General features: G+C 36.2%; 2 protein-coding genes across 3 annotated transcripts; one reads left to right on the top strand and one right to left on the bottom strand.

The window, feature by feature from the left end:
* Positions 1-379: 379 nt before the first annotated feature.
* On the bottom strand, positions 380-2,256 carry hoxb13a (homeobox B13a). Its single transcript, XM_026208982.1, has 2 exons — positions 1,392-2,256; positions 380-1,040 (listed from the first exon to the last, which is right to left on the bottom strand). Exons 1-2 carry the CDS (start codon positions 2,053-2,055, stop codon positions 793-795), a joined length of 912 nt encoding a protein of 303 aa, XP_026064767.1. The 5' UTR covers positions 2,056-2,256; the 3' UTR covers positions 380-792.
* Positions 2,257-13,674: 11,418 nt separating this feature from the next.
* eve1 (even-skipped-like1) lies at positions 13,675-16,137 on the top strand. Of its 2 annotated transcripts, none has more exons than XM_026207643.1 (3): positions 13,675-14,186; positions 14,475-14,713; positions 15,271-16,137. In XM_026207643.1, exons 1-3 carry the CDS (start codon positions 14,183-14,185, stop codon positions 15,697-15,699), a joined length of 672 nt encoding a protein of 223 aa, XP_026063428.1. In that variant the 5' UTR covers positions 13,675-14,182; the 3' UTR covers positions 15,700-16,137. The 2 variants fall into 2 exon arrangements, with proteins under 2 accessions (XP_026063428.1, XP_026063427.1); XM_026207642.1 differs by having other exon boundaries at positions 13,677-14,186; positions 14,472-14,713.
* The last annotated feature ends 635 nt before the right edge of the window (positions 16,138-16,772 follow it).

Here is a 16,772-nt window from a genome sequence, read left to right as displayed (position 1 = left end):
TAAAACAATAAAGGTCTTCACTTTCCGAATGCTAAAATAACCGAAGTGATAATTCTGATGAATCATACGACCCAATCTGATGTCAAATGTCAAGAGATAAATACTATTTTTGACATTGCCATAAATGCATAGCTTTCGAAATTACGCAAAAGTTGCCTCCAGACAGCTGCCTATTTAGAAATTAAAAACAAAGTGCTGTAAATAGTTTTGAAACAGTTTCACAATAATGGCAGAAACTGTTTGTTGATTTCTTTGACATTGTCATCAATGACAGCATTAATTTTGCAACAGAGGACTATAAAGAGTAATTACGCAATGCTCAATAAGAATAATACATAAAGACACGACTTACTTTGCTAGAAAACACAGAATGGAATTAACACATTTATTAAGCTTTGTGATATATGTTATTGTGTTTTACAAGCGATATAAACATAGTATATTGTAAGTACTGACAGGTATTGGGTAATAAGCTACAAGACTAATACAACAACAACAACAATAACAACAACAACATTGACATACCTAACATTAAATGCAAGCTAAATAGGACAAAAGGACTTTAAACGAACACAGTTACACATAGGCAGGCACGTGCGTAATTCACAAGCTATATTGTCCTTTCATGATTTTTCCATTTCATTTCGGTTTTGAGTCCATCCATTTTATTTGTTTGGTGTAAATGTGCTGGGAAAAGAAAACATTCAGTCCCAGTCCAAGAAATGTCCTCGAGACGACTTTTTGCTTCTCTGAATTTCAAGTCACCGAGAAAAACAAAGATTCAGCTCTGCACTATGGCGCGCTGTTCTTAACTTTGGCAATGAATTTCTTTTCCTTAACCCTCCTATTTTGAAACCAAATAGTGATCTGACGCTCGGACAGGTTGGTTACCGCTGAAATCTTTCTCCTCTTGTCCTTTGTGATGAATTTGTTGGCTGCGTATTCTTTCTCCAGTTCCTTGAGCTGTACTTTTGTGTACGGTATCCGCTTCTTTCTACCTCGACGGAATTGGCCCCCGTCATGTTGGTGGGCCACAACATCTGGAACGAATAACAAAAAGGTTTATTATTAACGGGCTCATTCATTTTCTAACTAAACTGCATTTCAACAAATTTTACATCTGCAGATTTCCAGAGTTATCAATTTAATTAAGAACTCGTTTTCGACGCTATTTGATTAAATTGATACTTTAATGTAAACGTGTAGTAGTTGTGTTCTTTATAAAATGAAGACTCTCTTGTTTCTGAAATTTCAAACCTGTGTCTAAAAATAAAATCTGTCTTCTGTCTGACCAGAAGAGTAATTTCATTTTGCATTCTGCAAATACATTAAAGCGCAAGCTTTTTTATTTTGAACATTCCCATTTCAGCAGAGAAATGATTCAAACGTACCTGCTAATGCAGACTTCCAGAGGTGGCCCGCCTGGCTCTGGTCTTTGGAGCAATACATCTGACTGCCCCATCCGTTAGCCAGAGCCCAGGGTTGGTAGCTATCCATAGGCAGGAGACTGTCGTGTCGCGGCTCTCCGGTGCCAAGCGTCTGTACCACTGACACGTCCAAATAACTGGCCATGGACTGGTAGGGACTGGGGTAGCTGTGGTAAAAGGCGAACTCTTTAGCCCTGCTAGGATATTCTTCAGATGTGACCGGGGTGTCCATGTATTTCTCTGCAGTGTAGCTGAGTGCACTCGGCTGCGTGCAGGACTTGAGGGAACCCCGCCCCATTCTGCAAGGATAATAGCTGTTGCCAAAATAGCCGTACGGGATGGGACCGGTGGACGAGGCCTGAGGAACTGTTGGGCAAGGTGTGCACTGCTTGCCCGTCTCTGCAGAAGCTGAAGTCGATACGTCCACAGTGGAATAGCTGGAGCCGTGGACGAGGCTAGACGGGTGGCCACTCAAAGCCGAGTGGGCCATCAGATTCCTGCACTGGTTGGCCGCAAAATTGCCGCTTCCAACCAGACCCTCCATGTTCTTCAGCTCATCCAAGTTGTTTTCATACACAAACATAACCGTGTCCGCCCAGCGAGGATTCAGGACCAGGGAGGTGGTCATAGCACGCTCACCATTCGGACGGAAAATTATGTTGCAAAGACTCAAGTCCGAAGCAGGACACTCAGTTACATTGGTACAGCTGCATTGACGCAATGGACTTCAGTCTGCTTTGCAGTGCCTTCATTGGATAAGAGCTGTACCACGTGACGCATAAAATAAACCCTGAGTGAAGAATGTCAAAAGATTTTTTTTTCTTTTTTGTCAAGCCCTGGTTAAATGTCTAAAAGTTGTCTTCAAATACTGCATTATTGTTGCATTGCATTTATGCATTAATACACTTCCTTTTCTTTAACTCACTGAGCTATCTATCGCATTATTTTTTTTTAATAACATCTGCATACATGCTGCTATTTGTTATTTTAATGTTAATTAATTGTTAGAAAATGTATTGTAATCCTAATAATTTCGTTTAACAAATGTGTGTTATGTTATATATGTTATAACAATATATGCTGATAACCTATTAAAAGTTTTTGTTTATTATATTTATTCGTGTGTCATCTTACGCACTGAATATGTCATCTGAACTGAAGAGAGACGCGTACTTGCATGAAAATATTATAATTTAAATAGATATATTTCTGGCAGCCCCCTTGCTGATCATCAAATGCTATAACGATTTCTACCAACATCTCATTGCAAAAAGTAATAGAAATGTTTAAATGGGTCATACTTTTTAGCTAGGATTTAATTACACATTGGCTAAGCACACGCTGGAATGCCTTTAAATCATTACAGACATTTTAAAGGCCCATAATCAGCAGTGCCAAATGTATAAATTATTCATCATTACCATAAAAGATGAAAAATCATAACTTTTTTCATACATATGCTTGAACAACCCCTCGTACCATTTTATGAAATGTCATACTTGAAATATCGGCTGAAATAAAAGGCAAAAAACTTCCAAAATGGTTCCCTATTCAGCTGTTACTCAAAGGTCTCTATCGCCACACTGGTGCGTTTTAGCATTTTTACCAAATATATAAATTATTATTACAGATTTTGCAGTTGGGAAGGTTTCTAAAAAAAACTGTGCTCATTTTAATATCACATTTTATCAGTGAGAGGACGTTTTTCACCTAAAAACATGTTTTAAAAAATGCAAATGATTAAAACCAGTAACCCTCTTTTTTCAAACAAAACTCAGCGTTTTACCTCAAGAAACTATAATCCTATGAAAAAGATTTAAAACAAATCAAGAATCAAATTCGTGTTAATACAGATGCGTGTGAATGAGATTCTGTAGCAAAAAGCAAACCCCTCAGGGCAAGCAACAAAAAAGATGTGGCTAAAGGAGAAAATACAATAACACATCAATGTGGAAAATCAAAAAGAAATAAAAAATAAACAAATGTGTGTGTGTGTGTGTGTGTATAATTTCAGAGGCTAAAAATGTAAACGTCATTGTGTATGGAAATAAATAATGAAAATTGTGTACATGGAACAACAGCCTTCCCCTTTAATCTGTCTTCCCACACACACCTCCCCAGACTGTGGTCTTTACATAGAGGTCAGGAAAGGCCCTCAAGGTCAAGGCCAAGTTTAAAGGGATGAGTATAGCCCTCCCTGAAGGGCCTGTTAGGAGCCAATGATAGAGGCTGTCCCTCCTTAGGCAAACTATCCAAGTTCAAGGTCTCTGAATCAAGCTGGAATAATAAAACTGTCTGCAGGTAAACAAAATAGCTTAAATTTTAAAGATATTGCTCAAGCAGTCATACTCAGAATGTAATTTAACTTACTTGAAAATGAACTTATCTGTCCTAAAAAAAGACGAAAATAATTCACTAGTCTTTTCTTCATGTTGTTTAAAGACTGTGAATCATCAGTGCATTCCCATTGCCAGTGCACAGCTGTTACTCTGGGTTCAGGGCACGAGCCTGTCTGTGTTTGTAGTGAGAGCTGAGCAACCTCACAACACGTTGAGCTTGAGGCAGCTACTGTACCCAGGAAATGCCATAATGGTTTAGTTGTAAAACGCCCTGCCCACGTGCTAGGGGTCTTACACGAAACTGTACAGTTCGCGTCCAGCATTAATAAACTTACATCTTCGGAAGACAGACACATATGAATTCATTATGTACAGGGTAAGTGGGATAATCAGCATATTAACACATTAAAACCCGTTCCAACGTAATGTAAACTAAAAAGTTTGCAGGAATGATAGAAGAAGAATACGTAAATGAAAGTAAAGAGAGCGCATACGCGAACTTGAAATGAATAGTTTTGCTCTGTAAGCTTAAGATTAACTGACATAAAGTTTAATGTGAACCGTTAATTATATCTAAAGCAATATTTTTTTTAACAAAACAAAAGTGTGGCTAACCTACAGATGATGCGCGGCGTTTCTTTGACAAACAGTTTAGATTTAGACCAGTGTCAACGTCTGCACGCTTAATGAGATGCTTCACACTTAGATCAAGGAGAACCATGAACGTTTCTGTGCAAATGTATTTAAATCAAATTTTCATTTCTCTTTCTAAATCGCAATTTTGACACACATCAAACACTAGTGAATGGTTTAAAAGAAAAAAAACTTTAGTGTAATTTAGTATAAGTGCATTTAACATGCACCACGAGATATAATGAATACTGTTTCATGTTCGTTTAGTGAGCTGGTAATGTTCAATAAAAACAGCCGTTTCACATTGAAAAATACAGCGACACGCTTCGAGGCATCATATCACAAAACTGCTTTTTAGTATTTCATATTTGTAACGTTTTTCTGCATAGATTTATTTCCACATTTTTAACTTTTTCCTGCATAGATTTATTTTCACGGCTTGAACGTTTTTCTGCATAGACCCAGTGCAAGTATGTTTCCATAAAGCGACAACAAAGGCGAGAACGTGATCTCTTCATGGAAATGATAGAGTTCAGTATGCAGTTTGCCGTACTTTGTGAGTCAGGCGGCTATGGCTACAGTAAAAGTGAATATCTTAGAAAAACAATAGACATTGTTGTTATTGTCATTTATATATTACTGTGAGCACTGATCACACATTTAGTTATGTACTCACCCTCGTGACTTTCCGTGGAACACAAAATATCGCTGGGGTCCAAATGAAAATGGACAATTGATCCTCACTGTATGGACAAAAATACACTAGATACATTTTTTAAATATAGCCTATTATTGTGAGAGAGGCTACACGTAATAAAGACATGCGGGTGAGTATAGGCTAAATGACGAGATAATATTTAGTTTTTTTGTGAGATCTGACCTTTGCTGATTCAACTCTATCTGTAACGGAAACACAAGACAAATAATTCTGTTGATTAAATAGCTAAATGTATTTTGATCCTCTTATTGTAATATAGAATCTTGAATAATTAAAACTAAAGATGTTTCTCATGGGATTTCAAATTCAGTTGGTTGGGGACACCAAAACACTTTAAGAAAACATTAGTGTAAAGCACGCAGTCTGTACATGTCTCATATGGACTGCGTTTTTTACTTTGTGTTTTACAGCATGCTTTATCTAAGCGCACAAACAATGCGCCAATAATGACGAGCCCTCGACCACTCGATAGTATGCAAAACAAAATAATTTTTATCATAACTCAGACAGTTTATCAGAGACTATATTCGATATTAAACTGTGACGTTTTATTCACATGAAATATGATGCACCCTGTAATATTGTAAATAAATAAATAAAGTGAGTGAGCGGCTCCCACTCATCATATTCCTCATGCATCTTCTTCAATGTCAGGTTCGAATCTGCTCTATTAACCTAGGCTGTAGCATGGCAGTCACATATTACAAATTTAGAATTATTAGTTACAGTTATAACAACGCAAAACAGATCTAAAAAGTTTATTTTTACACTTGTAAGATGTGGAGCAATTCGCTGCAGTGAGGATGCGGATGTTGGTGTCCATAGATATATTCGCCTTCTCTTCTGCACAACTCTAAATTATTAAGCCACTTTCAATAATACTAATAATACTAATAATACTAATAATACTAATAATAATAATAATAATAATAATAATAATAATTCACATAACATTTTATTACTTTTACATTTATAGTTTCAATTAGTCCCAGTTTCCGAAATATCATTGTAAACACACTACGTTAAAATATCTGGATGTACATAAATGTTACAAGCACCTACATATCAAATTCAAATCAATTCAAATGATGACAACAAAATTAGAAATATTGTAATGAAAAGAAAGAATGATATCCATGTTCAAGCAACACCATTGATGGCTATAGATCCACTGTTTAAAGCTGAGCTCGCAAAAAGAATTCCATCCTGTTAAATCAAACATTCCTAATATGAGCGCCGCATCCCTCAATCTGTCCAGAGGCGCATTTACTTGGATCTTTCTTTCGTTTAAGAATGCCCAAGGAATTGGAAAAATCGAGAGTGACTTTTTAAACCCAGACACATTATAGTTTTAAACACTGAAAATAGTTTTTAAACTTGAAAAAACAAATGTCAAGAAATTCATCTTTCACAATTGAAAATGGCCAGATACTGTATGCATATCTATCCTAAAGGCCGATTGGTTTGAGGAATATACAGAATATTCAGAATTAATATATTCACCAATAGAAGGGATGAAATCAAAATAATAAAAATCTTAAGACTAAATGCAGAGGCCAAAAGTTTATTACAGCATTATTATAGGAGACATGACAAGTATCAAGGAAATATATATATATATATATATATATATATATATATATATATATATATATATATATATATATATATATATATATATATAAAACATTGTGTGATGATGTTAGGACAATGTATGCTTCATCTTAATTCAGTCAGGATAGTCCCTGAGTTTTTGATAATGACATCTATAGCCTAAAACGGTGAAAAGAATAACCTTACAAATAAATTAAATAGACTTTCTTTATTTATAATGTTGCACTGAAACACAATCTCTGTATAGAGACCTATGAGTTTCAGTAAAAATGGTAGACAGAAAAAGAAAGAGTAAGAAAAAGTAGCATGAAAGATGGGAGAAGTTACCTCTGCTGTTATGACCATAAAGTATTTGCATTCAGTAATAATTCACTGAAGCCAGTTTCTGTGGGGTTGGTGGAATATGGGCCTTAAATTACAGTGGAAAGGTAGAAAAAAGAGACTACTTCTGTGGAAAAAAGAGAGGATTGGAAAATATTTTGCGTCAAAATATCTGAATGCTAAGCCTTAAATGCAATTATGCAATGTGAACTTGCAGCCCCTCTGGAAAGCACCACAACCATGGACCTCTGTGCAGATTGCTTGGTTTCCAAATTTTTTTTATATAAAAATAATATGTAAATATATAAATATTTGATTACTACGCTCTTAATTTGCTTCTAAAATACCTAAATATATTAGACAACATATCATAAATTACATTAATCCAAACAACTTCATAGACAACGAAACTCTCACAGCTGTCTGATCATGAGTGATATTAATGGCAGTCAGAGTGTGGGAACATTCAAACTTTACATTTACCAAAAATGCTCTTCAAATGCATGCAAGACACGCTTGCTAAGAGTGCTTAATGTTCATTATGTATTTACATGATACCTTAAAATAGCACATTACTGTGACTTCATTAAGATTAATAAATTTAAAGTAGGAATGCATAAACTTTGTCATCTTTATTATTATTCTTTCATTTGCAAAAAAAAAAGCTACAATAAAAACATACAGTAATAGCATAAAATTACTGCAGCACACTTGTAACTGTACAGTGTCTAAGAAGAAACCGAAGTGCTTTTGAAAACACTTTAATTCTACATTCAAACAATGTGCAAAACATGTACCATAGGATACAGATAAAACAGACTGTCACTGGGACAATACCCTTAAAAGATGAAAATGTAGTAGGCCTATCTTAAATCAGTAATATGTACACTTAAAGGGACAGTTCACCCCAAAATGAAAATTCTGTCATCATTTACCCTCATGTTGTTCAAACCTTTACGAGTGTTTTTCTTCTGTTCAGCACAAAATTAGGTATTTTGAAGGATGCTGGTAACCAAACCGTTGACGTTAGCCTTCCATAGTGTGGGGAAAAATGGAAGTCAACTGAGTGTTTACCAAAATTCTTCAAAGTTTATGAAGAGTGTGGTTCCAAAACACGATAAATTCCAGTACATTTTTTTTATTGCGTTTCAGCCAAAAAAAGTATTGTATCTGGTCATTATTAAAAAGTCTTAATTTTAAGCAAAATGCAATATTCGCAGCGGTATTGGTCATGTTTTCTCCCTTTTTTTCCCAAACTGGGACAAACCAGTCTCCATTTTTTATATCTGCTCAACCAATCACAGTGCACCATTCCACAGCACTCTAGACAGTAATGGTGGTGCTCTGAATACACCCAGCATCCTAGTTTTCCTCATCTACTTTGTACTATGTGATCAACAAACAAGGGCTGCAAGATAAATCGCATGTGATTGTCATGAGCATCTAGTCAGTAAAGCTGGTTCTGTGATTAATATAAAATGATTAATTTCCATCAAGTGCTTTCATTTTGGAATTTCTGTGGTCTACTGTGATATTGTTAATGTTCTTGTTCATGATAACATTTTTATTTTATATCTGTATTGAATTTATAGCATTAACAAGATGACCCGTTGAATTCATGTTCAAGCGATGACTGATGAATATAATTTTTGTCCAGTGCCTGTATATATGATGAGTATTGACCAAGTTCAGAGGCTGTCATATGTGGGTCAACATATTATGTTATGTATTTTCATCAGTTTGCTTTATGATTTATTGCATAAATTATTTATTGCATTTTGAGAAAATAGTATCATGAATTTATTGCATTTTGAGAAAATTTTATAATAAATCTTTGAAAATAAAAACCTGTATTTGAATCTTTAATGTTATTATAACCTAAAGATGCTATGTGTAAGTTTGAAACAGAAAATACTGGTTTTCATCTTGCCACTTTTTTGGTAAAGAAAAAACAATTAATCAAAATGGATATATTGCATTTTGGAACCAAACTCTTGATATTCCTTTGTACTTAACAAAATAAAAAAGTTGGTCACACTTCAGTATACGACTTTTGCCTCAATAAAGTCCTGATTTGCTGTAAGTTGTTATAAGGTAGTTGTTAAGTCCAGGTATAGGGTGGATTAGGGAATCTAAAATATTAGAAGGCCTACTTATAAAGCTCCACATTTGTAAGTCTCTCTGGATAAAAGCGTCTGCTAAATGACTAAATGTAATGTAAATGTAAAGCATTATTATGGTTTATAAGTACTAATAAACAGCCAATATGCTAGTAATGCTAATAATCAACTATTTAGTGAGAAATGTGTGACCAAGGACTTCTGAGTAAATGATGACGCAATTTTCATTTTTGGATGAAATATGCCTTTAAGGCACTGCTATGAATCTTTTAGGGGTTAAATAAGGAACAAATGTTTACTTTTGAGGGTATTTTTAGGGGTGTGCATTATGTGCATAAGTTTTGCAAAGGATGACCCGTTTTGCAAAAATAATGATTAAATCATGCATAACTAACAAAATTCTGATAACCTTGTAAATGTCTTATTACTGATTTTCTAGCGTTTAAGGAACAACAGAAACATAACGTAAAGAAGACTAAACTGTAACACTATAGGCTACTTTTGAGCTGGAAGCATAATGAGCTATGAACATGCCGCTTTGTAGCATACTAGCATATCTCTAAAATAACATCCATACATATTTGACAACTGAACCATTTTCAAGAACGGTCACAATCAAAGTAATGTATGATTTTAAGTTTGAGTTTGTTCAGGTGCCCCTATGTATGCTACAGTAGGCAACAGATAGTATAATGTGTGGCTGCATTGCTGAACAAAGTGAATAGCCTTGATTTAAACCTCTAAAGGAAGAAGATGAAGAGGAAGAGCAGGAAAACTAAAGGGCTGCAGAGCAAAGGCACCCATGCCTTGTAAAACCTCAAATATCTTAAGTTTTAATTATGCATATAAGTAAAATAACACATTTGAATACTTTTTGCCCTTCATTGTACAGCCAAGTATATAGATCAAGACAAAACATTTACTTTCAATATTTTGAATAACTGATCGTTTATTTAAAATAAATGCATTCAAGTTGACATCTAAACATTTTATGGACTTGCATAATTAAATGTATTTTATACAGTGAAGGTCAGAAAAAAATAGCACTAATAGCACTAAACTTGTCATACTATACTAAAGGCCTACAGTCGAAATGTACTGTATGGACTAAAAATCAAGTATTTTCAAAACAATACTGAAACCACAAAAACAGCTAAAAAAAAAAAAAGCTAATGTAGCTAATGTTACAGCATAATGCTGCTGCTGCTGTTGTTTTTTCAATAATCAATTTAAAGGGTACAATAAATGTAATGCCAAACGAATATACAATAATAAACTTTTGTTTTTATCAAAAGTAAATCATGACACCACATTAATTATAAAAAGGTGTAATAATTTATCAAGTTTAATAAAATAAATGAACACTAATAAAATATAACAAACTGAATCCAATATTTTTTTTCCACATCATCCTAAAGCCATTCACATTTCCCATAAAGGGCCATAGAACTGTACCACAAGCCTATTAATTTTCAATTTGTTTCACAGACGCAAATATTCAGATCACTTCTCAAAAGAACAAAACATGTGAACTAAATGCATGTTTTGGCCATTTAGAATCCATATTAAGCACCCGCCGCAATATTTCATTCATTAAAGAGTGCGCCAAACGTAAACACACTTAAAGCGCCTTATTATTTTTACAACAGTAATATTAAAAGATCAAATTCTGTAATCAGTATATTAATGATGCAAAGTGTACATATGCAAGCAGATGAGGTCAGAATATGAACGCAATCCACTTAATGGTTCACTGTTTTCCTTATAATGGTTTTCTATGGGAAACCATTAAACGTGAATCTTTGCACATTGTTGTTTTTATTCTGGGCTTATATGCTTGCCTGTACAAAATATACATCATCAATAAAGCGTTTACTGAATTTCACCTTTTACTATCTGCATTTTACTAAATTGCTTAATGCAAACTGCGTAAAAATATCTGGCGGACAGTGAAGCAAAGTTTTGTTTTGCCCTCCAGGTGGGTGTTCCTATGAGTGTGTGATGTCACATGAAGACTATCAATAGGGGAAAAATGGTGATGTCATGCGCATGTGATGAGATGCGCAGTAGTGTCGATTTTAAAGGAGTCATATGATGCGATTTCAAGTTTCCCGTTATCTTTGGAGTGTTACAAGCTGTTAGTAAAGATCCCCAAAGTTGCAAAGACAAAAGTCTCAAATCCAAAGAGATATTCTCTTTAAAAGTTAAGTCTCATCCATATACAATCCTAAAATTCCTTGTTAAACACGCCCCCACATGTCTACATCACTGTGTGTGAAGATTTGCATACCAGACCACCCAAATGTTTATGCAAAGAAAGAAGGAGAAACTTTTATTCTCACTGTAATGCTGTTGCTGCCACCATGTCATTGAGACGCTGTGTGTTTTGTTGTGAAAGCGAGACTGCTTTGTACGGCCAAAAAGAGCTTCCAAAAGAGGACACAATCAGAAATCAGTGGTTAGGTTGTACTTACAACACTGTTTCAGAACAGTTTAAATCAAACATTTGTTTGTGTGCAACGCATTTTACAGAGGGATGTTTCCTGAATCTGGAAGAGTAGCCTACATACAATACCATCTGTTCTGACTCACAGATTGTATGTTTTCATATTTACTTCACATTGTCCAGTGACAATTCAAACACAAGTTTTGAGCAGTGTACAGTAGGCTTGTTGTTTGTGGTTTCTCCAGTCACAGTTGCAGACATAGTTTTATGTTTATGCAGCGCTGATGCAAAGTAACAGGTAAAAAGACAGTACAAGTCATTATAATCAGTAATTATGGATGCCACAAATGCCACCTCAGTAGTGGATTTTATTGGTTTTCTCTTGTTGCACCGGGACACAGCATCACATATGTTAAGGGATATAAAATTTCCATCACAGCTTGAGGCATTCAGCCAATCACAAGGCACTGGAGAGCTGGCCAATCAGAGCACACCTCGCTTTTCAGAATGATGAGCTTTGTAAAAATCCATGCGTTTCAGAGAGGTGGGGCACAGAAGATCAACCATGATCATGTAGCCTACAGTATATGGAAAATAATGTGTTATATACTGCATACCGCATAAAAACATTTCATTACACCAAATACACAAAATAATGTTATTTTTTAGCAAGGTCATATGACCCCTTTAAAGGCAAGCGCAAAAAACATGCGCAACAATGGCAGAGCATATACTGTTGTCGCTGCCCGAGAGTTTCCTAACGCTTATTCAGCAAAGTGTGGATTTACTTCACCAATATTACAACCAACAGCGGAGATAGCCTACATCATAAATCATACAGCATCACACATCATAAAATCGTTACTTCCCTGCAGGTACCCTTTACTAACAAGGTGTCAGTGTACCTGGCATATGTAATACAGCGTTTTAGCCGTTTTAGCAGATATTTGTAAGCGCGAATCGTTTTGTTTTGAAAACGTTGTCGTGTATACGTAAGACTTAAAAAAAAAAAAAAAGTACATCGTTATCGTGTAAACGTTAAATCAGCCAAACTGAGTATTCTAAAGTTTTAAAAACGGCACACACACACACACTGTGACACACATAGGTTTGTCAGCGCATGTTAGGGCAATTTTCTGTCACCTCTACACGATATCTGCGTCAGTCTCCAGCCAGGTACAGGCCATAGCCCTGGTGGAGCCTTTCCCTTAACTGACAAGTGATCAAAGCACTGGTGTATAACAATACAACAGTTAGTTTGATATCAGACCAAGCTGAAGCGCCACGTACGTGTTTTAGAGACTATGGGAAAGAGAAACCAACTTAATAAATATAAACTGCTAAATATGCTTAATAAATAGAAATAAATCCTAAATAAATCTAAAATAGAAATGCTAAAAGCTTGAGTAATGTTAATTACAAACCTTATTCTACTCATAATCCAGAATGTTTAGGAGTGGGAACAAATAGACATAGCCTACTGAATCGCAAAATACAGTAGGCCTACCTACATGTTTATAAATATAGGCTACTTTGATTTGAAATATTAAATATTAAATCTAAATCCATAAATAGAAAAAAAAGAAGAAGAAGAGGCGCCTGAGTGACATTGCCTTAATTTAAGCTTAGGTGTCCAATCAATCCACAATGGTAAAATAGAGAAACCCATTACTGATCCATGTCGCGTGCAGTCACATGACCTTTTATCCTCTCTGTACCTGCACTGAAGCACATATTATGGACACTTTTTTTCCACACAGGAGAAAAATACATTTATGGAACTACATGAGCACGAGTACATTTTTTTTAAGTTGTCCCCTTTGAGTTTTCAGTAAACTGGGGGAAATGCTAAATAGCTAATAAAATATCGTTCGGGTTTGTTAGATTAACCAATGCCAGGAAATTCTGTTTGGCAACGATATTTGTTTATTATTAAATTAGTTGATGCTCTAATATTCTGACAATTTTCCAATTACTATTTTATATATATATAGCTATTTAGCTTCTTTACCTTACGTAGCTTTTATTTATACGGCTTCTGAAACGCTTTCAAGTCTATGATAAACTGTAAACCTCTGCAATTTAGAAACATTAGGATTCTAATGATTGACTTCCAAAAATACAAACATCAAACGCCAAGGAACAATCAGGGTTGGCCTATCTCGACGGGGAAGCCACTGTGACAGTATGCAAACAGTATGGTCGATCTTAATTCTCCATAACAAAAAAGTACAAAGGCCGGTCGGAGACCAAAGACAGTTTAACACCTCCCTCTGTCCGCGCGCCCCGGCGGCGCCTCGGCGGATAGAGCGCGTCTCTCATTAGGGACGAGATGGGACGACCTGAAAGATGCAGAGCTGAGGGAGGAGGGGGGTGGACAGCGACTACAAAAACAACTCATCTTTCCCGTCATAAACGAACTTGGCTCTGAAGACAAGCAGTGACGAGAGATAAACACTTTTTTTGGGGAGGGCCTGGTCTGGGACTGTTTTCAGGACTATGAGGAGCTTGTGAAAATCCATTTGGGGAATATTTGGATTACGGACGTGGATATCAACGATAAAATGCGTAAGTAGCCTGCACCATTCATATATAACACTAGGCGTAGGGGAGGAATAAACACGTTTTCATTGTATTTTTATTTATTTATTTATTTTGAAAAATCGCCTGGTTGCCTTGATATGTTGTCTATTTAAGTTACATGTATATAGGCCTACTGTGCAAAAATTAACATTAGTGTAGCGAGTTCATTTAGGAAATTGTAGCCTACTTTTATTGAAAACCCCGTCTTTCTGAATGTAAATGTGCTATGTGCAAAGTAAACGAATGCCTAATGTGAAGTAAACTTTTCAGTAGCAGAGGGCAGGGAGTCTCCAGTGTCTACTGTTGCTCATGCTGACAGTGATCCAGGAGAGGAAGAGTGCCCTCGTATTTCATTGCTGAATGGGATGGACCAGAGTCGGCGGCACCGGACTGCTTTCACGAGGGAGCAGCTGACCCGTCTTGAGCAAGAATACTGTAAAGAAAGTTACGTGTCACGACCCAGACGATGCGAACTGGCTGCAGCGCTCAACTTGCCTGAGACCACAATAAAGGTAATTCACGGTGTAGACCTTTTCATGCCACACTCAACCTCTGGCCCAACAAAAGCTACTCACAGCCCAACAGGCAACTTTTAAAGTGCATTAAAAAGCGCTATTATTCATCAATCTAAATTTAGGCTTTACACACTTAAAAAAATAAAGGCTTCTTTATTGGCATCAATGGTTCCACAAAGAACCTTTGCAATCCATGTTTCATAAAAAGGTCATTTACAGTGGAAAAAGGTTCTATGGATTATTAAAATGTTCTTTACACTAAGAAAAATTTGTTATTTTAAGAACTGTTCAATGAAAGGTTCTTTGGGGAATTCAAGATTGGTTCTTCTATGGCATCGCTCTGAAAACCCCCTCTTTGAACCTTTATTTTTAAGAGAGGATTGTCTGTGTCTTGCGAGGCTATGGGTTACAGTCAACCCAAGAAACCTTAAAATCAGACGCCTGATCTCCATCCCTTCTGAAACTGAAAATTTTATTGTACATCTACAATTACCTAATCCGATGGACATACTGTGTCCTTTACTAAGACCATTTATCCCTCTGTTTCATTACAGGTCTGGTTCCAGAACAGGAGGATGAAGGACAAGAGGCAGCGTCACAGTCTGAACTGGCCTAATCCACTGGACCCAAACCTGTGTTCCTTCATGGTGAGTCAGGCGGCTGCTGGACTCCACTACCCACTGCTACCCCGCTCGCCCCTTCATCTATACTCCCATCTGGGCATGGCTAGCCTCTCAGGTTATACAAACCCCTACAGTGCCACCACAAGGCCAGTGGACACTTTTCAGCTCCCTCCCTCGACCTACCCCTGGCTCAGTGGACTTCCACAGCCTGCTCTCTATTCCCCCGTCCAGACACTGCACCATCCTGCAGGATGCCACTGTCCCCACTGCCTGCACTGGAGACCAGACCACTTGCTTAAACCTAGAGGGGGAGCTAGGACAGCCACACAGCCCAAACCCTTTGGCAGTGCTTCACGATAAAAGAATAGTGGCATCTTTGGCATGTTAAAAAGATAGTTTCCTCAAAAAGGAAAGTTAATTGATCATTTTCACACACCCTCGTGTCACTCTAAACCTGTATGACTTTCTTTCTTCTGTGGGACACAAAAGCATAGTTTTTGAAAATGTTTCTTGGCCGTACTGTAAACGTTTAAGGCTGTTGTATTTATGCATCTGTACAGTAATTCATAATCTAGATATCATTCCCCATGAACAGCTGCTTTGTTGTTTATCTTCCCATAGAACAGTTTTGCTTGCGTTCATAACATTTGATCTTTTGAAGTTTGTCCGTAAACATTTTTCATCTATTGGCGCTTTTTTGCACCTGAACACTGTGGCATAGATGAACTTGTGTACATAATGCTTTCCAAAATATATATGACAAATTTGACTATTAAAAATATTTATGGAAACATTTAACTTGATGCATTTCTGCCTATTCTTTGTCGGATAAACAAAACTAATAATAATAACAAGGCTGTATAGAAGGATAGAAAACAATTAATGCTCTACTCATTAACATTGTCAAGCCTTTACAGCCGACACAACTCTAATAATTCACACCAACACTTTTGTCCTAGTTTAACAGCAACCTGTTGACCAAACAGCACTTTAATCTTAAAGACTACTTCTCAACTTACAGACACAAAGCTCCTGTCATTATACTCCATCCTAGACACAACCTGCTGAATTATGATCTTGAAAATCTAAAATCAAACAGCCTGTAACCAGACAAAACATGAACAGGTGGACAGGAGTGTCTGAGCCTCACAGACCTTGCTCTAATAAATAATGTCTGCAAGTGAAAAGCCTGAATTAATGCAGAAAATATGACAGTGGCTGCAAAACAGACTCAAGCCGAACTTAAAAATGCATGAATACATACATACAAATACAGTTAAAACATGTTTTGAAATAAAATAATTTGGCTCAGAAAGCATGTGTTAAATTAATACAAAATGGCAGTAAAGACATTTATATTGTTACAAAAGATTTCTATTTCGAATAAACGGTGATGAACCTTCTATTCACACATGCACCAAAACCACAGTTTC

This window comes from Carassius auratus, chromosome 28 (genome assembly GCF_003368295.1).
Source record: "Carassius auratus strain Wakin chromosome 28, ASM336829v1, whole genome shotgun sequence".
In the NCBI taxonomy this organism is placed as follows: domain Eukaryota; kingdom Metazoa; phylum Chordata; class Actinopteri; order Cypriniformes; family Cyprinidae; genus Carassius; species Carassius auratus.
This window is presented reverse-complemented; position numbering and strand designations above follow the sequence as displayed.